The sequence below is a fragment of the Nilaparvata lugens genome, chromosome 8 (genome assembly GCF_014356525.2).
Source record: "Nilaparvata lugens isolate BPH chromosome 8, ASM1435652v1, whole genome shotgun sequence".
In the NCBI taxonomy this organism is placed as follows: domain Eukaryota; kingdom Metazoa; phylum Arthropoda; class Insecta; order Hemiptera; family Delphacidae; genus Nilaparvata; species Nilaparvata lugens.
In genome coordinates this window covers 45958092-45980899 of record NC_052511.1, presented here as the reverse complement: position 1 = coordinate 45980899, position 22808 = coordinate 45958092, and the positions used below count along the sequence as shown (strand labels likewise).

At 35.6% G+C, this 22808-nt stretch overlaps 1 protein-coding gene across 2 annotated transcripts in view; it reads right to left on the bottom strand.

Moving 5' to 3' along the window:
• Nucleotides 1–22808, bottom strand: part of LOC111047080 (inactive rhomboid protein 1) — a 60971-nt gene that overhangs the window by 22756 nt on the left and 15407 nt on the right. For both annotated transcript variants that reach the window (XM_039434919.1, XM_039434921.1), the window contains exons 5-10: nucleotides 19682–19789; nucleotides 13524–13702; nucleotides 9197–9406; nucleotides 7764–7947; nucleotides 3488–3562; nucleotides 1692–1853 (exon numbers count right to left, since the gene is read on the bottom strand). In XM_039434919.1, the coding sequence (XP_039290853.1) occupies nucleotides 1692–1853; nucleotides 3488–3562; nucleotides 7764–7947; nucleotides 9197–9406; nucleotides 13524–13702; nucleotides 19682–19789 (918 nt within the window). The remainder of the gene's footprint in view (nucleotides 1–1691; nucleotides 1854–3487; nucleotides 3563–7763; nucleotides 7948–9196; nucleotides 9407–13523; nucleotides 13703–19681; nucleotides 19790–22808) is intronic.

Genomic DNA, 22808 nt, shown 5'->3' with positions numbered 1-22808 from the left:
TTATCTTTATTCTAATATTGCATTTCTATATTTATTCTCATTGATTAATTATTTATACTTTGTAAAATTCGTTGAATAATTCGTTGTTAATGGGAAGGATATTTTATATCCTTCTAAGTGAATCGACAATTTCAAATTTATTCAAATTTCAAATTCAAATTTTATTTATTCAAGTAAGTTACAATACATTCTGGTTCATACACGAATCTACAATAAATTACAGTACAACAGCCAATTATGCAGCAAATTTCACATATTATGAAAACTTATTAATTACAATGAAGATTGAATGCAACATTAGAATATTGATAATATAGTATTGTAATATAACTACATAAATCAGCGGTGTTTCAACAATGAATAAATGATAATTTCAATGAATAAATATACACCCCACTATATATTATATGTGTTGGGGTATAAGTAATTAGTTGCTTATTGCGTGTAATAATTACTATTTACAAACTTCATCACTGATATGGGATTGAAGTTTTTTATAATAAATTAGTAAAAATGTATAATACAAACAACAAATTATGGAATTAGTAAATAAATATTAATGTTCTATTAAGGATAATAATAAGAAAGGTTATTTTAGAAAATGAAAAACAGTAAAGAGTAAATTATTTGTTGAAACACCGCCGATTTATGAAGTTGCATAACATTATTATATTATCTTTATTCTAATATTGCATTTCTATATTTATTCTCATTGATTAATTATTTATACTTTGTAAAATTCGTTGAATAACTAGCATTATCGTCATTTAATGTAAATTAGTGTATAAGCCAGTAAATATTGTAACATACATAAATAAAGAAATCTAATCTAATCTAATTATTAGTAACTTATTAGAGAAGATAATGTTATTCATAAACTAATTTTAATCTCTTCTGTAATAAAATAGATTGAATTTATGTTGATTTATGACAGCCTAGCATAGTCTTGCTTGTAAGAAACCCCTTCAAGTCCCAATTTCCAATGCATTTCTGCTCTTCTGAGCGGCGGAAAATGAATACGATTTGTTCTTATGGGAGTGTTCACACTGGCAATGTTTGAAAACTTCCATAATAACCAACGGCATTCATTCTCTGTTTGCTCAGCAAAGCAGAAACTAATAGGAACGCAGGTCTATAAATGATGTTACAGTCCCGAGGGAAAGTTTGGTTAGGGCGACCATAAAGTTAAAATAGAATCAAAGTTTGGTTGGGGCGAAAGTTTGGTTTGGTTAGGACCATATCAGGCGTTTTTCAGGTTTTATCAAACAAGTCGGCCGGGCAGGAAGCTCTCCGATTGGCTGATTATCAGCTGATTCCTGAAGGCCAACCCAATCAGCTGATCTTTTCTGAAAACGCCTGATTAAATTGCTGTTAATTTATCGATAACTGTAATAAACAAATATTAATCTATACTATGATAAAGGAAAGATCTAGCTTATAAACGTACGGGATAGGAAAATTATGTTTACCCATCATCTCACGTCTGAACTACTCAACTGATTAACTTGAAATTTTGCATATAGATTCTTACTTAACCGAGGATGGTTATAGGCCTATTTTCAATTCTTCAAGATTTCAGTTACATCAAGTAAAGCAGTAATTACGTCAAGTTTTCAGTTTGACAAGTTTTAGAATAGGCCCTGCTGGTAGTTAATAATAATTAGTATTTAATATTAAGTTAAGCAACTCACAGAGCAGTCTTGCTTGGACGACTGTACACAGCCCGAGTCGTCATTTCTTATACAGCAGGCAGTCTCTCTTTCTTTTTCCCTCTCCTTTTCTATCTCTTTTATTATTTTCGCGTCCTTTCGCATGCACGGCGCAAACTTCGCGCCCAAGTGTATCAAGTCCGCCTGCAACCAAAAAAAGGCAAACATTCGAGTAAATTTTTTATAGTATCAATCAATCGTTTATTTTTTCCATAACATACATGAAAATGAACATGAGAAAGTCAAAAAACTAAAAACTAACTTAGAGCTATAGATAAAAAGTGACAGTTTAAAATTCATTTTTTACAGTAAACATCTTTTTAGTTTATACTGTAGCATGCTAAATATACCGTGATTCAAAAAGAATACCACAACTTTGAAAATCTCTATTTAATTAAGGAAAAATAATAGAAACTTGGGTTATAAATCAAAATGAAGAGTATTAAAATAAGTTTTTCCCCACTAGAAAACAAGTTCACAAATGTTCAATGTGACCCCCTCCAGACACTCGAGTGATATCAATACAATACTCGAACTCGTTGCACACCCTCAGTAGCATATCGGGCGTAACAGTTTGTATAGCTGCTGTTATTTCTTGTTTGAGCTTCTCAATGTTAGCTGGTAGAGGCGGTCGATACACCTTATCTTTAACGTACCCCTATAGAAAAAAATTGGTGGGGGTGAGGTCAGGGCTTCTTGGAGGCCAGTGATAGAGTGCTCGTCTCGAGCTGCTTAGCAGCCGATCCATTGCCTCGGATAGTTTTCATTCAAATAGGCACGGACAGATGAGTGCCAATGCGACTAAATAAGGAACTAAAAAAACTTCAGAGCTTCCTCAAATCGATGACTGATAGTGCTTTACTCTCCGTTTATTCTTTGCAGAGTTATCAATTTTCAAAGTTGTGGTATTCTTTTTGAATCACGGTGTATTTAGCATGCTGTATAAGCTATCTATTCTAATTGGTCTTACTTCTTTGAATGAATGATGAATAAATGAGAATAAGGACCACGCCACATAAAGCGTTTTTACACTGGAGGCGGACAAGTCGGCAGGCCAGGAAGCTCTCCGATTGACTGACTATCAGCTGATTGATTTAGCGTTCGATCAGCTGATAATCAGCCAATCGGCTGAAAAACGCTTCATGTTGCTTGAACCTAAATCTTCTTTGAGTGAAAGAGAATGAGTCTTATTCTAACTCATTATTACCATTAATATTATTTTAACTAATTTATTTAAAAGAATTCGCTATCTGTTATGAAAATAGCAATTAGCAGGAGTTCTCTGGAACAGAAATAGGTGTCATAAATGTGTTCATAAAGAACTTTGTATCTTTTATGGAAAAAAGTAATTAAGAATTCTTTAGAACAGAAATGTGTAAACGGTCAAGACAAGTACTATTTTATTATATTAAAATATAAAAATTTATTTTATAATATTATTGGATATGGTAATACCATAGAGAAACAGTAGCTTGAGTAGATAACCCATGGTATAGGGAATTTATGTCGCAACTTTTACTGTTATCTCAAGCCGATTACTGTCGATTATTGATGATTTTCACTGTTTTGACCGGGAAAGAGTGTATGAACGGCACAATATGAGAGACTACCAGCGTCAAACAGCTGCATAGGAAAGAACTACGTGGACTATCGGCTTGGGATAACAGTAAAAGTTGCGACATAAACGCCCTATACCATGGGATATCTACTTATGCTATCGTTTCTCTATGGTAATACTCTTAAAATCTAGTTGATAAAACAACAAAGTGATAGCTTACCGCTCTTGGTCCTATCCAAAAATTAGCAGGCTCCATGTATTCGACTTGTTGTAACGATAAACTTGTCACTAGCACCTGTAACACAAAATATCACCAATAAATTAGTTCAAGCACTGAAAACACACTAGTATAGTTACACATCATAATTCCAATAGAACAAAACATGAGTATAGGACTAGTGAAATGTAATTTTATCTTTATATAGACGTACAGTATTGTTCAATACTAACCAAACAATTCCAATTACACAAAACTAATTATTGAATTAGTGATGGCATAATTGCCAGTTGCAGGTTGTGCTAAAACATACTTTTTTAGCAACAGATGTATAATGAATGTTCTGAATGCATTTTGGTGGGAGAAATACATAATACAGTAACCACTCTCAATATAAAAATATCATAGAACAATTCTACAAAATATCTAATAAGTTATACCGTAGAGAAAAAATAGCAAAAGTAGTTATCCCATTGTATGTTCCAAATGTCACTGTCAACTCAAGCCGATAATCCTACTAGTTATTTTTGGTGAAGCTATGTGCCGCTGACAGTCTCTCTTACTGTGCCGTTCTTACACTCTTACACTCCCAACAAAACAGTGATAACAGACAGTAATCAGCTTAAAATTTGGAACATAACCTACACCGTGAGATATCTTCTTATGCTATCTTTTCTCTATGCTATTGTAGACCTAGAGATGTTTCATGAAAATGAAGATCGAATGAATTGGAATGTTGTACTCACTAGACTAGATTGATGCGTGATCGTATGATATGGTCATAAGTACAGTCCCGGTTTTGTAGCTTTGCCTATCGGCCGAGGGCCACTAACTAGACTACAATACTATCCCTTCAAAAACATTTTTGAAAATGTATCATTCAATAAGCAACATATGCTCTTCTGTATCTTCTCAAAAGCAACGTGTTGCATCCGAAAAGATACACAAGGAGCTTTTTGGGGTTACGACCTTTTAGCACAACACAGCCTATCAGCTGGCATTCGTTCAACAAGCTCTTTCCATTGTTGGTGATACGTTGCAACTCTCTCATTCATGAAGAATCTCTGTGTGTAGGGAGCTTCCTCCAAGACGTCCTTGTAGGGAGCTTCCTCCATCTAGGGTCTCTGAAGCCTGATGTTTTTGCAAAGCCGTGAATATTACCCTGCGAAACATACCTTGCCTATATGACGTTTCGAAGTCACGGGACGCCTACTGTACTGTTTGGTCCATGAATGTTACACTCTAGTATACACTACTAGCCGTCAGGCTCGCTTCGCTCGCCATATCCGTCTAGCCAGGGGGCTCCTCCCCCTGGACCCCCGACTTGATCGTCCAAGAATGAGATCAGCAGGCTCGCTTCGCTCGCCTGCATTTTTCATTTGAGCACTTTTATCATATGTTAGGACGATCCAGTCGGGGATCCAGACTAAACGGATATGGCGAGCGAAGCGAGCCGGACGGCTAGTAATAAAATATTCCCAGGGATAGCTCTGATTGAAGTAGCAGTGCCCAATCAATTTTTCCGCGATAAATGCATTTCAATCTTCAACTTGGTGCCAACCTAACAAAGTCAACTCAACTTAATGCCAACCTGACAAAATTATTAATTTAGTTACCAGTTAACAACTGTTTCGAAGAGGTACTCTCTCTAGATTATAGTTCTATATTAACATATGGTATGGACATTTTTCAATTATAATTAAGAGAATAAGAAGAATATACATGCTGAAAGACGAGCTTTAAACCCTTAAAAACCACCCTTTGAATTAAAATATTGAAAAAAGATTTCTTAGTGCGCCTCTAAAGGGCCAACTGAACATACCTACCAAATTTGAACGTTTTTGGTCCGGTAGATTTTTAGTTCCGCGAGTGAGTGAGTGAGTGAGTGAGTCAGTCAGAGAGTGAGTGAGTGCCATTCCGCTTTTATATATATATATGATGTAGCACAGCTATATAGCTCTGCTACAAGTTCAAAAAGTGACACTGGAGATCTGCTATATAGCCCAGCAGTTTTAAGCCTATTTTCTTAACTATATATCAGAAAATGAGCTATCCAAAATTTTCGGCTAACATCAAAGAGAATCTGAGCTATATGTAGCTCTGCTACATGTCAATTTTTGTTTATAGCAGAGCTGGATGTATCTCTCTGAAGGCTGCAGCAGCTGTTTACTGCTGTTTAGTGCCTGCTGGGTTTACACCTGATCACCTGATATACTCATTAATTTGTTGTCAGAGTGCTAGTAAGTTACTGCGCATTGCGAGCATTTCTTTTCGATTTAAATATTATTGTGCAATGATGGAGAGTGAATTTGACTGGAATAGAGACAAAATTATCCAATATCTTCTATCTCTTCTCTGTGCTGAAAATATCACAGTAGCTGCGGCGAAAGCAGCAGCGGCTGCTGCAAGAACTACCTTCTTCTTCGGCATCTGGCTGGGAACTGAGCAGTGAATACTGGTTTATTCCAAACTATATGTAGCTCTGCTGCAAGTAATGGAATCAAAATGGCAGCATAGAGAAGAAAAAGAAGATATTGGATAATTTTGTCTCTATTCCAGTCAAATTCACTCTCCATTATTGCACAATAATATATAAATCAAAAGCACGCACTAGACAAAAGCACCCTATTGGCTGTCTACTACGCATATGTCTACTCATATCTGAGCTACGGAACCATTTTCTGGGAAATTCTGTTGATAGCGGTCAAATTTTTATAATCCAGAAAAAAATAGTAGGAGTCATTTATTGATTGAGATCAAGAGATTATTGCAAAGCATTCTTCAAAAACCTAAACATTCTAACGCTGCCATCTATTTTTATCTATCAATTGTTGGTTTTTGTTAAACAGAATTTAGATAAATTCTGCACAGATAATCACGGGTATAATACACGTAATAGTAGTCTCATTGCTTTTCCAGTACATAGGCACACAGCTCTAGAAAATACTCCATTCTACTCTGGAATACGTTATTTTAATAAACTATCTGCAGCCATCAGAAATCTAGATTCAATAAACAAATTCAAACTAACAGTCAGAAAAATGCTAGTAGAGAAAGCCCTATACTCTGCTGCCGAATTTTAATTTGTGAAAAGGGGCTGTAGAGTGTAACTTAACTTTTTGTGACTTTCATTTCCATGTGAATTTGATGAGATAGATCATAGAGTGTATTTATTTATTTTATTTTCAAGAAGTTAGAACTAAGTCTTTTGAATATAATTTTGTTCTAGTATTGACATGTCACCAGTCAAATGAGTGTTACTCGAAAATTGATGTAATGTGACGATAAATGAATGAAATGAAATGATAAAAGCAAATCAGCACAGAGAAGAGATATAAGATATTGGATAATTTTGTCTCTATTCTAGTCAAATTCACTCTCCATCATTGCACAATAATATTTAAATCAAAAAGAAATGCTCGCAATGCGCAGTAACCTACTAGCACTCTGAAAACAAATGAGTACAGTATATCTGGTGTAAACCCAGCAGGCACTAAACAGCTGCAAACAGCAGTAAACAGCTGCAAACAGCAGTAAACAGCTGCGACAGCCTTCCTTCAAGGACATAGCAGCTACATCTAGCTCTGCTATAAACATAAATTTACTTGTATCAGAGCTACATATAGCTCTGCTACATAGATAAATAAATAAATAACCCTTTATTGCTTCTAAAACTTATATACATAATATAGTTGCAATTACAATAAAAATTATATTCTTCGCAATTCAGCATCTGCTGGGGTATCCTGTTTAGGATAGAATGAGTATCTTATCATATTAGTAGAGTTCATATAAAATTAATTTCAACTTAAACATTTCAATCCCTGTAGAGCCAGACCTGTTTGTACACGTTTTTCATCCTCTCCCATTCCTTTCTTTGCCGTGCGACTCTCTGCCAAGTTACTCCTCCACAAACTCGCCGGAATTCGTCATCGCATCTGTAGCTAGGTCTTCCTCTGCTTCTTTTCCTATTCCGTGGATGCCAGTCCAATATTCTTCTCGTCCATCTGTCGTCCTTTGTTCGCACCACATGGCCGCCAGCCCAATTCCATTTCCTTTCTACTATTATCTTGCCAATGTCTTCAATTTTTGTTTCATTCTGCTACATAGAATTAGCGTCAAATCTACTTAGCATCTAGCAGAGCTATATGTAGCTCAAATTTTATATAGCTCTGCTATGTAGCTCTCCAGCTACTTAGTGTAAACGTAGCTTATTACACTTGAGTACACACATCTGTGAATAAATGAATGAATTGGTGAATTGTAATGTTGTACTCACTAGACCAGACTGATGCGTGAGATGTATGCCAACAGGCCCTAGCCCGTAGCACCAGAGCGAGATGAGCAGAATGAGTATCTGTACAGTGGTCACCCAGTATGTGAAGAAGGGTCTGTGATCCTCCAGGTCTTCCAGTTGCGTACGAACCGGCTCTCGATTCATCACTGAGCGTTTCAGCGAGCGACTGCCAACACAACCAACATTCATCCATTTACATTATACATTGTGAAAATATCAATTTCTTACAGAACACAGCATTTCTGAGTTTCCAAGTATAGCTTTAAATCTAGTTGTACAAACTTAATGAGACAGTTGAATACAGTTGGTAATCTTCCAATATAGAATCATAAAACTTCTAAATAACTTGTGAAAACTTTTTTATATGAGACTGTTTGTATCAATAAATGTCGGAATGGTTAGAACGTAACTTCCTCTACATAGCATCTATTTTTAAATTGTAAGCAAAACTTCCCTGTTAAATACAGAATTATTGACACTTAGAAAGACCGTTTTCAGTTGTTACACCATTGTCACTCTCTGATAAACTATAGCTAAAATACAAGAGCAGCAGAATTTATACTAGTAGGAGAGTACTGCTATTGGTCAAGGGCATGAACGCCTGCCATTGGCCCAGCTAGACAGTCTCAGGCATCCATGCCCTTGACCAATAGCAGTACTTGCCTACTAGTATAAATTCTGCTGCTCTTGTATTTAGTTTCAGTTTATCAGAGATTGACAATGGTGTAACAACCGAAACCGGTCTTTCTAAGTATCAATAAATCTGTGGTTTTTGACAATTTCTTAGCCTTTTTCATACTTAGCCTCGACTTGCTTAGTATGCTTAGTTGCTTAGTACCGTGCATTTTTAATGGAAGTGAGGTTATGTTTTATGAAAGTGGTGTTTTATCATTTTAGATAAGACAATAATAAGAATTAGACAAGACAATACATTCATAATAATTGTTATAAAATTTGTTACATGCGAAGTAGTGACGAATTGGATCTTATATTTTTATTAAAGTAAGGTTAGAAAATGGAGTAGCATGGAACTGAAGTAGTGACAATGAGCAAGAAAGTCGTAAGGTTGAGAGACTGGAGTCGTACAATTTGAGTCGAGGTAGTGTGAGTTGGAACCTTAAGGTGCGTACAGATATACGCGCCGCGAACATGAGCAATTCACTTTCAATCAGCTGACTATATCTGTATTTGTACAGAAACGGTAAGATACAGATATAAAAAGCTTGGCATCAGCTGATTAAAAGTGAATTGCTCATGTTCGCGGCGCGTGTATCTGTACGCACCTTTACAGTTAACAAAACAACAATTTACTGTCCATTATAATACATAGGATGGAATCCAAATAGGGATAGACATTTCATTAATTTTCCACACAAGAAATCAGTTTTAGAATTCGAATTTTTGAGTTGACTTACCCGAAAAAGCGTCCCACAACACCCATGCCATACTGTCTCCGATTACTGTTATCGGTGGCCGTATCCAGTATCTGCCCGTGTATACGGCTGGCCCCAAAATGGCCGCCATTGCCCTCCACACCCCCGTCGCCACCCTCTCCACCTCCTCTGCCGCTGCTCACCCACGCACGCGTGCGCTCCGAGGGCGGGGCGCGACGCCAGCTGCCAAGCCTACACGTGACAGAGAGAGACAGCAGATTAGTGAAGGCATGAGTTGGACAAGGATAGAGAGATGGAATTGTGGTGAAATACACAGCAAAACTTCAGCATTGGTTCGATAGAAAGGATTAATTCCTCAAACACAGCAGAGAAAGAAGGATATTACAGGATATTAGTCAAATCGTAAAGATGGACAGAGATAGGAGAGCTAGAATTATGGTAAGACTAAGAACCACATCAAAATATCAGCGTTGGTTCAATGGCATTGACATCTCAACACATCAGAGAAAGACAGGAGATTATTCAAATCGAACAGTGAGGTCCGTGTTATAATGGCAGTGTTTGATTAGCAGTGGTATTGCTATCCTTGTCTATCATTCAACAAAGCGGATAACGCTATCTCATTCTCGCTTTGCTCTGTTGCCAGATTGTCTTTTAACAATGTAGAATTAATAAATGATTTACAAAATATTTCATCTTAATTATTATGAAATTATTGAGAAATATAATTTCTTGATTAATGTAATTGGTTATTGGTTATGAAGAATGAGCAGTAAATATTACACCAATAAACCTGTATCAGCTACCGTCTATAGAAGGCATTGACAAGACAGAGGATCGGCAACGTTTTTCTACTATCTTTCTCCACTGCCATTATAACGTGGACCTCACTATAGCACTTGTCTCAAGTAAGGCGGCCATGTTTCGGGGTCTATAACTCGACAATAATTGACGATCTGGCCGCACCGATCACAGGGCATTTAATGGGGATGAAAAGCTGTTCAGCAATGTGAGAATCACCCCCCTACCGCTTGTCTGTTATTATCAGAAGACACAGACAAGCGGTAGAGGGGTGGTCACATAATGGCCCATATGAATAAAACCAGAGCAAATGCTCATGAGCAAGAGCATGGAGCATAAGGTTTCGCTCATGAGCAAAAGGTAGAAGCAAAAGCATTTGTTCATTTTTATATGAATAAGCTTTACCTTATACTCTTACCTCATGCTTCTGAACTCTGGAGCAAATGCTCACGTATTTTAAAGATTTTTTATCAGCTGATTCGCTTTTGTAGCCTTACTTTGTTTTTATAGCTCACGGAAGCGCTAAATATGCAAGTAGGGTGCACCGCGTCGTCTGCTCTGTTTTCTATTTATGAATAGAGTTTTAGGTTAGTTGAGTTTAGAATTTTGAAATAATAGCGTGAAAAAATGTCATCTCTATAATAATCTTCAGCATATTCTTAAATAATATCAACAGCCTCCTTCGCTGGCCGTCACTCAACGCACAATAATGAAAACTATCCTGAAAAAAGAATCCAGGTACCCCAAGTTGCTGCTATTCTCGGACTTCCCTGTGCTCAATCTAAGACAGTTATTTATAAAAACAATTCTCACATATATAAGGAAAAATAAAATAAACCTATTTGCTAATATACAACACAATTATCAAACACGACTCAGGAACAACCATGGATATTCAACACCTAGATTAATGCATGGAATAGAACTCAAATCACCATACTACCTAGCTCAAATTATCTATAGGAATTTGCCGGACGTCATCAGGGAGGCTGAGGATTGCAGCGACGTGGTGTATAAAAGTAGGTTGGTCGGGTGGCTTTTTGGCATAGGCTGGATTGGAACTGAGCAACTGCTCCATTCACCGTACATGTAGTATAACTTACCAGCTCAATTCAATTAAAATATAACTTTTTCGCTTCATTGCTGGTCTTAGGTTCCCTTGCTCTCCCACTTGTAAATTTATAATCAACTCTGCTCTGCTATTGATCACGTATTTTTTGAATAAACTATAAACAGCAGTTACACTTACTTATATAGGTTGTAAAGAACATGAAGTTAATAGTTCATAGCACAGATAAAGATACATGTTACTCTATTTTCATGCAAGAACTCTCCCCCATTCACAGACGTATAGTCTTCTATGTACTAGCATTAATGTAATAATGTATCATTTTCTATTTCAATTGATGTATTCTATTTATAATTGAATTTATGAATTTTACATTTTTTTTTTGTAATACAATATGGAAAAATAAATTGATTTGATTTCTTATAATCGTCTACACTGTCATCTTCTTAAATGCCTATTTCCTATTTTGTGATGGCTATCTTTAAAACAGGTATCTTTTGTAGGGATAATGGTGATATATATCATGGTTGAATCTAAAAAGAGTTTTATTGTTCTCAACTATTGGTTGTGATCGTATCTGGTATAGTTTCCTCTTTCTCATACGAATTAATTGAGCCATTTTACTATGAGCAAAAGGTGATAAGCTGCTCTAGACTAGACTCACCTTTTTTGAAGCATTTGCTTCAAAAGTTGAGCAAATGCTCTATTCATACAATTTTGAGCAAAGCTTTTACTTTTGAGCAAATGTTCAAACTATATTTTTGATGAGCATGAGCAAAAGGTTTTGCTCACGAGCAAAAGGTAGAAGCAAAAGCATTTGCTCATTTTTATATGAATATAAAAATTACCTTATACTCTTACCTCATGCTTCTGAACTCTGGAGCAAATGCTCACGTATTTTAAAGATTTTTTATCAGCTGATTCGCTTTTGTAGCCTTACTTTGTTTTTATAGCTCACGGAAGCGCTAAATATGCAAGTAGGGTGCACCGCGTCGTCTGCTCTGTTTTCTATTTATGAATAGAGTTTTAGGTTAGTTGAGTTTAGAATTTTGAAATAATAGCGTGAAAAAATGTCACCTCTATAATAATCTTCAGCATATTCTTAAATAATATCAACAGCCTCCTTCGCTGGCCGTCACTCAACGCACAATAATGAAAACTATCCTGAATAAAGAATCCAGGTACCCCACGTTGCTGCTATTCTCGGACTTCCCTGTGCTCAATCGAAGACAGTTATTTATAAAAACAATTCTTACATATATAAGGAAAAATAAAATAAAACTATTTGCTAATATACAACACAATTATCAAACACGACTCAGGAACAACCATGGATATTCAACACCTAGATTAATGCATGGAATAGAACTCAAATCACCATACTACCTAGCTCAAATTATCTATAGGAATTTGCCGGACGTCATCAGGGAGGCTGAGGATTGCAGCGACGTGGTGTATAAAAGTAGGTTGGTCGGGTGGCTTTTTGGCATAGGCTGGATTGGAACTGAGCAACTGCTCCATTCACCGTACATGTAGTATAACTTACCAGCTCAATTTAATTAAAATATAACTTTTTCGCTTCATTGCTGGTCTTAGGTTCCCTTGCTCTCCCACTTGTAAATTTATAATCAACTCTGATCTGCTATTGATCACGTATTTTTTGAATAGACTATAAACAGCAGTTACATTCACTTATATAGGTTGTAAAGAACATGAAGTTAATAGTTCATAGCACAGATAAAGATACGTGTTACTCTATTTTCATGCAAGAACTCTCCCCCATTCACAGACGTATTGGGGGAATTCCACGCCATCTATGTACTAGCATTAATGTAATAATGTATCATTTTCTATTTCAATTGATGTATTCTATTTATAATTGAATTTATGAATTTTACATTTTTTTTTGTAATGCAATATGGAAAAATAAATTGATTTGATTTCTTATAATCGTCTACACTGTCATCTTCTTAAATGCCTATTTCCTATTTTGTGATGGCTATCTTTAAAACAGGAATCTTTTGTATTTATTCTTTTGTAGGGATAATGGTTGAATCTAAAAAGAGTTTTATTGTTCTCAACTATTGGTTGTGATCGTATCTGGTATAGTTTTCTCTTTCTCATACGAATTAATTGAGCCATTTTACTATGAGCAAAAGGTGATAAGCTGCTCTAGACTAGACTCACCTTTTTTGAAGCATTTGCTTCAAAAGTTGAGCAAATGCTCTATTCATACAATTTTGAGCAAAAGCTTTTACTTTTGAGCAAATGTTCAAACTATATTTTTGATGAGCATGAGCAAAAGGTTTTGCTCACGTTTATTCATAGAAAATGAAGCAAATGCTCCATATTTTAGAAGTATAAGCAAATGCTCAACTTTATTCATATGGCCCATTATGTAATCGGAGTTTGATAAAAAATATATCACTCTCGATATTGGAATTTGAAACTAGTATTGTTAGATAGAAGCATGCATACCGATCCCTGCGTCCGGGGTCGTCTATCGTGTCGGGTATATCGGAGGCGAGGGCAGTCCACTGCGAGTGATGGTGGTCCTGGTTTCCGACACCCCCACCAGGGGCGCTGCTGCCGTATTCACCCCCACCACCGTTCAATTGGGTCTGCGGCTCTGTGGCGCTCACTCTGTCGAAGAACACCTGAAACAGACAAACAAAACATGATATAAATATGAAAAAATATATTGATTATGGAAAACGAGTAGTACCATAGCTACCTCTAATACAAGGCCCCGGCCTACGATATTGCAACGTCGCAGCGTAGGCCTAGAATCTAATACATGATTGGTGAAAAAGATCAGCTGGTATTTTTTAGAATCTTTTCCACCAATCATGTATTAGATTCTAGGCCTACACTGCGACTTTGCAATATCGTTGGGTATTTATCTCATCTCATTATCAAATGGTATTTACCCGAAATTGGTTGTCTGAAATGAAATAATAGCGTGAAAAAATGTCATCTCTATAATAATCTTCAGCATATTCTTAAATAATATCAACAGCCTCCTTCGCTGGCCGTCACTCAACGCACAATAATGAAAACTATCCTGAATAAAGAATCCAGGTACCCCACGTTGCTGCTATTCTCGGACTTCCCTGTGCTCAATCGAAGACAGTTTTTATAAAAACAATTCTCACATATATAAGGAAAAATAAAATAAAACTATTTGCTAATATACAACACAATTATCAAACACGACTCAGGAACAACCATGGATATTCAACACCTAGATTAATGCATGGAATAGAACTCAAATCACCATACTACCTAGCTCAAATTATCTATAGGAATTTGCCGGACGTCATCAGGGAGGCTGAGGATTGCAGCGACGTGGTGTATAAGAGTAGGTTGGTCGGGTGGCTTTTTGGCATAGGCTGGATTGGAACTGAGCAACTGCTCCATTCACCGTACATGTAGTATAACTTACCAGCTCAATTTAATTAAAATATAACTTTTTCGCTTCATTGCTGGTCTTAGGTTCCCTTGCTCTCCCACTTGTAAATTTATAATCAACTCTGCTCTGCTATTGATCACGTATTTTTTGAATAAACTATAAACAGCAGTTACACTTACTTATATAGGTTGTAAAGAACATGAAGTTAATAGTTCATAGCACAGATAAAGATACATGTTACTCTATTTTCATGCAAGAACTCTCCCCCATTCACAGACGTATAGTCTTCTTGGGGGAATTCCACGCCATCTATGTACTAGCATTAATGTTATAATGTATCATTTTCTATTTCAATTGATGTATTCTATTTATAATTGAATTTATGAATTTTACATTTTTTGTAATGCAATATGGAAAAATAAATTGATTTGATTTGATTTCCTATAATCGTCTACACTGTCATCTTCTTAAATGCCTATTTCCTATTTTGTGATGGCTATCTTTAAAACAGGTATCTTTTGTATTTATTCTTTTGTAGGGATAATGGTGATATATATCATGGTTGAATCTAAAAAGAGTTTTATTGTTCTCAACTATTGGTTGTGATCGTATCTGGTATAGTTTTCTCTTTCTCATACGAATTAATTGAACCATTTTACTATGAGCAAAAGGTGATAAGCTGCTCTAGACTAGACTCACCTTTTTTGAAGCATTTGCTTCAAAAGTTGAGCAAATGCTCTATTCATACAATTTTGAGCAAAAGCTTTTACTTTTGAGCAAATGCTCAAACTATATTTTTGATGAGCATGAGCAAAAGGTTTTGCTCACGTTTATTCATAGAAAATGAAGCAAATGCTCCATATTTTAGAAGTATAAGCAAATGCTCAACTTTATTCATATGGCCCATTATGTAATCGGAGTTTGATAGAAAATATATCACTGTCGATATTGGAATTTGAAACTAGTATTGTTAGATAGACGCATGCATACCGATCCCTGCGTCCGGGGTCGTCTATCGTGTCGGGTATATCAGAGGCGAGCGCAGTCCACTGCGAGTGATGGTGGTCCTGGTTTCCGACACCCCCACTAGGGGCGCTGCTGCCGTATTCACCCCCACCACCGTTCAATGGGTCTGCGGCTCTGTGGCGCTCACTCTGTCGAAGAACACCTGAAACAGACAAACAAAACATGATATAAATATGAATAAATATATAAATAATACGACTAGTACCCTTATATTTATTAAATTACAGACCGAGTAGTTTTGGGTATTTATCTCATCTCACTATCAAATGGTATTTACCCGAATTGGTTGTCTGAAATGAAATAAAAAAAATCTGGTGTGGTACACTCACACAACTTTCCTTGCTCATATTTGAAACTAAGATCAGACTTCTGTATATGTGTATATATAATTGTTTTCAGAGAACTTTTTGTGTGAATTGTGAAATTCGATGATTTTTTTAGTCGTCATTTTTTTAAAGTCGTAAAAACAGCTGTTCTACAGATGAAATATCTCGACTATGTGTTCTTTTTATGAACTGCGCTACCTACCTACCTCATGCATGAGAAGGAGGTTACAAAGTCCATTTCTCAAGGATGTGGTGGACCCCCATTAGTTTCCCAAGAAAAAGACTCATGCCAGACAGGCATGAATTTGAATTTACAGGGTATGAATTTGAAATAAATCAGTCAAGTAATTTTTGAGAAAATCGTGAAAAACATTTTTTTTTTAGTAATTATCCGCCATTTTTCTCAAGAATATTACGGAGCTCCTGCAATTTCCCCAGAAATGAGACTCATGTCAGTTGATAGGGCTTATAAATAGCTATCCATGGTGTAAATTGAAGAAAATCGTTAGAGCCGTTTTCGAGAAAACCGTGAAAAACATGGTTTCTAGTAATTATCCGCCATTTTTCTCCAGAATATTACGGAGTTCCTGCAATTTTCCCAGAGATGAGATTCATGTCAGTTGATAGGGCTTATAAATAGCTATTCATGGTATGAATTTGAAGAAAATCGTTAGAGCCGTTTTCGAGAAAATCGTGAAAGACATGGTTTTTTAGTAATTATCCGCCATTTTTCTCAAGAATATTACGGAGCTCCGCAATTTTCTCAGAATGAGACTCATGTTAGTTGATAGGGTTATAAATAGCTATCCATGGTGTAAATTTGAAGAAAATCGTTAGAGCCGTTTTCGAGAAAACCGTGAAAAACATGGTTTTTTAGTAATTATCCGCCATTTTTCTCCAGAATATTACGGAGTTCCTGCAATTTTCCCAGAGATGAGATTCATGTCAGTTGATAGGGCTTATAAATAGCTATTCATGGTATGAATTTGAAGAAAATCGTTAGAGCCGTTTTCGAGAAAATCGTGAAAGACATGGTTTTTTAGTAATTATCCGCCATTTTTCTCAAGAATATTACGGAGCTCCGCAATTTTCTCAGAAATGAGACTCATGTTAGTTGATAGGGCTTATAAATAGCTATCCATGTTGAAATAAAACACATAGATGTTGTCAGTTTTCTACACTTTAATTTGGTACACGACCATGGTTTCGTGACCACACAGGTCACATTTTCAAGCTGAGTCAGCTTGAAAATGTGACCTGTGTGGTCACGAAACCATGGTCGTGTACCAATTAAAGTGTAGAAAACTGACAACATCTATGTGTTTTATTTCATCATGGAACGTTTCTACAACATCGACCACAACTCAGTTGAAGCTATCCATGTTATAAATTTGAAGAAAATCGTTAGAGCCGTTTTCGAGAAAACCGTGAAAACATGTTTTTTTTAGTAATTATCCGCCATTTTTTCCGCCATCTTGAATTGAATTTCATTGAATTTCTTATTGTCGGGTCCTCATGGTATAAGGACCTTAAGTTTAAAATTTCAAGTCAATCGGTTAATTAGGAATGGAGTTATCGTGTTCACAGACATACACACACACACAGACCAACACCTGAAAATCATTTTGGACTCAGGGGACCTTGAAACGTATAGAAAACTTGAAATTGGGGTACCTTAATTTTTTTTGAAAAGCAATTCTTTCCTTACCTATGGTAGTAGGGCAAGGAAAGTAAAAAGGTAGGTATTGTAGTGAACCGCACGGAAATATTCTGATGGAAGACTGGTGCTACTGCAAATTTGTTCACCACAGGGTGAACAGCCAGAAGGAAATTCGACCACACAAAAACTAGTAGTTCTGTGAACAGTAGACCTCACGCAGTATTCTCATCCACAAGTAGTTGATTGAACTATAGACCTTATGGAAATACAGCAATAGACTGGCTTCTCCACACATCTCTGTAATCACTTAATCTGTAATCACATCTCTGTGATCAGCTGATTTATGATGAATAATTCTATAGTCTGATTTTTACTCTAATATTGGCGTATGAAGGAGGCTCCTTTTTCCTTTCATATTATCCTAGAAAAGCAAAATTTCCAAAAACCTTGTATATACGTCGACGCGCAATTTAAAAAGGAACATACCTGTCTAATTTCATGAAAATCTATTACCGCGTTTCGCCGTAAATGCGCAACATATAAATATATAAACATATAAACATCAAGAGAAATGCCAAACCGTCGACTTGAATCTTAGACCTCACTTCGCTCGGTCAATTATCAGCCCAGGATTCAAACCAAGTACCTCCTGACTAGTTGCTAGTCAGGCATACTTTAACCAATTACACCAATCTGACAATCTCTGGATAGCGTCGCTTATTTTAATTAAAATGCTTGTCAGTTTGTTTGTTGTTTTGGTTGAAGCATGCCTGACTAGTAATTAGGAGGTACAGGGTTCGATCTCCGGGCTAGCAAATAATTTTTGTATGGTAGCTCTCATCGAATTTCCATCTATCTGTTCACCCTATGGTCAATATTTGCAGTAGCACAAGTCTTTGGGGTGGTTTACAACATTTAACTTTGGTTTTCCGTTTAATAATTATTATTCATTCATTAGCATTTGAACACATGCAATTTCCATTTGTTCCTAATAAGACAACAATATCGGGGACCGAGCTTCGCTCTAGAGTACAAAAGCATAAAAAAATTATTACGAAAGAAGAGATTATAATAAAATTTATACAGAAATGTTCTATCTAATCACAGTAAATTGAGATTAATTCCCTGAGGAATGCAAAAATTTCCCTCACAAAGGCCCAGTTGCACAAAAGCCGGTTAAATTTTAATCCTGATTAACTTCACGTGAACCAAATCAGAGAAGACCATTTTAAAAAGATGATCTACTGGAATTAATCAGGATTGAAAATAACCCCGCTTTTTTGCAACCGGCACTTTAGTGCCTGATTGGATGATTACCAAAGTTCAAGAGCTGTCATAATTTTGACACAGTCCCACACACATGAACTCGCTCATTCACTTCCATCACCAACAGACGACGAAATAATTATTATCAGATGTTTTTCCAAGGATGAAAAATAATTATCCTTCCGCGAGTTTTCCTAGGGATGAGACCTAGTGCAATCGAATCTTTATATTATAAACCTACTGTGTTCTGAATTCCTAGGGATGAGACCTAGTGCAATCGAATCTTTATATTATAAACCTACTGTGTTCTGAATTCGTAGGGATGAGACCTAGTGCAATCGAATCTTTATATTATAAACCTACTGTGTTCTGAATTCCTAGGGATGAGACCTAGTGCAATCGAATCTTTATATTATAAACCTACTGTGTTCTGAATTCCTAGGGATGAGACCTAGTGCAATCGAATCTTTATATTATAAACCTACTGTGTTCTGAATTCCTAGGGATGAGACCTAGTGCAATCGAATCTTTATATTATAAACCCACTATGTTCTGAATTTCGTGAGAATCGTTAGAGCCGTTTTCGAGATCCGGTGGAATACAAACATATAAACATCTAAACATATGAACATATAGACAGAAGTTGCTCGTTTAATAGTATAGGATTAATGTGGTAGATCAATAAATTTCTTACGAGCATGATGATAAGAAGCTAACTTTTCTGCTAACAAAGTTAACAGCGGATGTTATCAAAGATCTAAACAATCGTTTGTGACAGTCACCTTAACAGACTCGTTGAGAAGGTTATCACCATCAACTACTACTGTCAATGACATGTAACTTTCTTATGTTGTGCTTCAAATTTTGTCACTTGACTTTTGGTTCAACAACTAATTAATACGGACCATCTATTTTGAAATTTTCTCAAAATAAATAGATTAAATACCTCATCGTCCAGCGGAGATGTGGGCGTGTGTGGAACGGTGGAAGGCGGATAACTCCTTGACATCTGTCGACTCAGCGACGTTTGGCGTGGCTTGTGCCTGCTTAAAGTCTGCAACAACAAGAGAAAAACAAGTTCAAATGATAAATTTTGAACAAAAATTGAGCACTTTGCAATGAACATGGTTTAGAAAGGCTTCAAACTATTATAATATCATAAAAACAGGAATATGACTACTTAGGTCTCCTACCCGGTCTCCGAGCTCGGGATTTTGCTAAGTTCTAGACTTTAAACAGCTGGAGTCAGAAAATTGGCTTTCCGAAACGGGGCGCAGTCGCAGTCCACGTTTAAATTGGATTTCGAAAACTAGAAAATTGAACAAAAAATAAAATAAGTGTAAAGTTTCAGCTATTTTGAATTGCAGCGTGATTCAAAAAGACTACCACAACTTTGAAAATTTGTATTTAATCAAGGAAACATAATAGAAACTTGGGTTATGAATCAAAATGAAGAGTATTAAAATAAGTTTTTCCCCACTAGAAAACAAGTTCACAAATGTTCAATGTGACCCCCTCCAGACAATCGAGTGATTTCAATACGATACTCGAACTCGTTCCACATTTTCAGTAGCATATCGGGCCTAACAGTTTGTATAGCTGCTGTTATTACTTGTTTGAGCTCCTCAATTTTAGCTGGTAGAGGCGGTCGATACACCTTATCTTTAACGTACTCCCATAGAAAAAATCGCAGGGGTGAGGTCAGGGCTTCTTGGAGGCCAGTGATGAAGTGCTCTGTCTCGAGCTGCTTGGCTCGAAAGATATCACTCGAGTGTCTGGAGGGGGTCACATTGAACATTTGTGAACTTGTTTTCTAGTGGGGAAAAACTCATTTTGATTCATAACCCAAGTTTCTATTATGTTTCCTTGATAAAACACAGATTTTCAAAGTTGTGGTATTCTTTTTGAATCACGGTGTACTTAGGAATGTTTCATTTCGTCAAGGGAAAACGTTTCCAATTATTATAGAAATGAGAAGATAAAGATTATTTTGCTGTGACTATTTACTGCGTTTTAAAGCCAATTTTTTGACTCCAGCTGTTTAGAGTCTAGAACTTAGCTAAATCCCGAGCTCGGAAACCGGCCCATAATGTCTGAAGCAACGAACAAAACTAGTAATAGATTAAAAATTGAATGAAACCCATAATGAATTCATCATTCATCAAGACGGATTCCTACATAAACAGTGAACTTGTCCGGTACAGAGAAATTATAATTCTTATTAAATCTAATGGGGCCATTCTTACTCGCTCAGCCGGACTTGGGTGGGGATATTCCTATTAGATTTAATGAGAATTATAATTTTATTGATCATGAGTCTGATATGCGGGAATCCGCCTCAAGGAAGTCTTGTCTATTAGCCTACAATATCGGAGTCTATTTAAATATCATTGGGTTGGTTCAACTGTCTTGAATCAGCTTATCACAACTACTTATTATTGTACTGACCTCGGATCAAGATTGATGAGAATAGTCCTATTAGAACTCATGAGAATTATATTTTATATGAATAGTCCTATTAGAACTCATGAGAATTATATTTTATATGAATAGTCCTATTAGAACTCATGAGAATTATATTTTATATGATAGTCCTATTAGAACTCATGAGAATATATTTTATATGAATAGTCCTATTAGAACTCATGAGAATTATTTTTATATGAATAGTCCTATTAGAACTCATGAGAATTATATTTCTTTATATGAATAGTCCTATTAGAGCTCATGAGAATTATATTTCTCTATATGAATAGTCCTATTAGAACTCATGAGAATTATATTTCTTATATGAATAGTCCTATTAGAACTCATGAGAATTATATTTCTCTATATGAATAGTCCTATTAGAACTCATGAGAATTATATTTCTTTATATGAATAGTCCTATAGAACTCATGAGAATTATATTTTATATGAATAGTCCTATTAGAACTCATGAGAATATATTTTATATGAATAGTCCTATTAGAACTCATGAGAATTATATTTTATATGAATAGTCCTATTAGAACTCATGAGAATTATATTTTATATGAATAGCCCTATTAGAACTCATGAGAATTATATTTTATATGAATAGTCCTATTAGAACTCATGAGAATATATTTTATATGAATAGCCCTATTAGAACTCATGAGAATTATATTTTATATGAATAGTCCTATTAGAACTCATGAGAATTATATTTTTTATATGAATAGTCCTATTGGAACTCATGAGAATTATATTTTATATGAATAGCCCTATTAGAACTCATGAGAATTACATTTTATATGAATAGTCCTATTAGAACTCATGAGAATTATATTTTTATATGAATAGTCTATTAGAACTCATGAGAATTATATTTTATATGAATAGCCCTATTAGAACTCATGAGAATTATATTTATATGAATAGTCCTATTAGAACTCATGAGAATTATATTTTTTATATGAATAGTCCTATTGGAACTCATGAGAATTATATTTTTTATATGAATAGTCCTATTGGAACTAATGAGAATTATATTTCAACTCATCACTGATACTGATGAGTGTGAATCCAGCTCAAATCTCGTTTGGCAGCCCAGGTCCACGTTGCCGATTCTCTGCCTTGCCACTGCCGTCTATAGAATATAGCTGATACCGGTATACTGTTTAAAATAATTATTTTATTTTTCAAAAAAATATACAGACTCCTCAATGATTAAAGAATACATGTTTATGATTGATACTGGATATTTTGCCAATTACTTATATTCCTACAATGTTATAAAGAATCTGGCAACGTTGCGGTGCTAGAAAAGGATAGCGAATATAATTTCAATAATTTCATAATGAACTTTCATAATTAAGATGAAATAGTTTGTTAATTAATTATTTTTAACTCTACATTGTTTAAAGGCGATCTGGCAACAGAGCAAAGCGAGAAAGAGATAGCGCCATCCGCTATGTCGAATGATAGACAAGGATAGCAACACCAATGTTATTTAAATACTGCCATTAAAACGTGGACCTCACTAAAATTATTGAAGTTTTCTCAATAATTATTCTCACCAATCGGGGTTGTGTGGCAGAGAGGACCTAGAG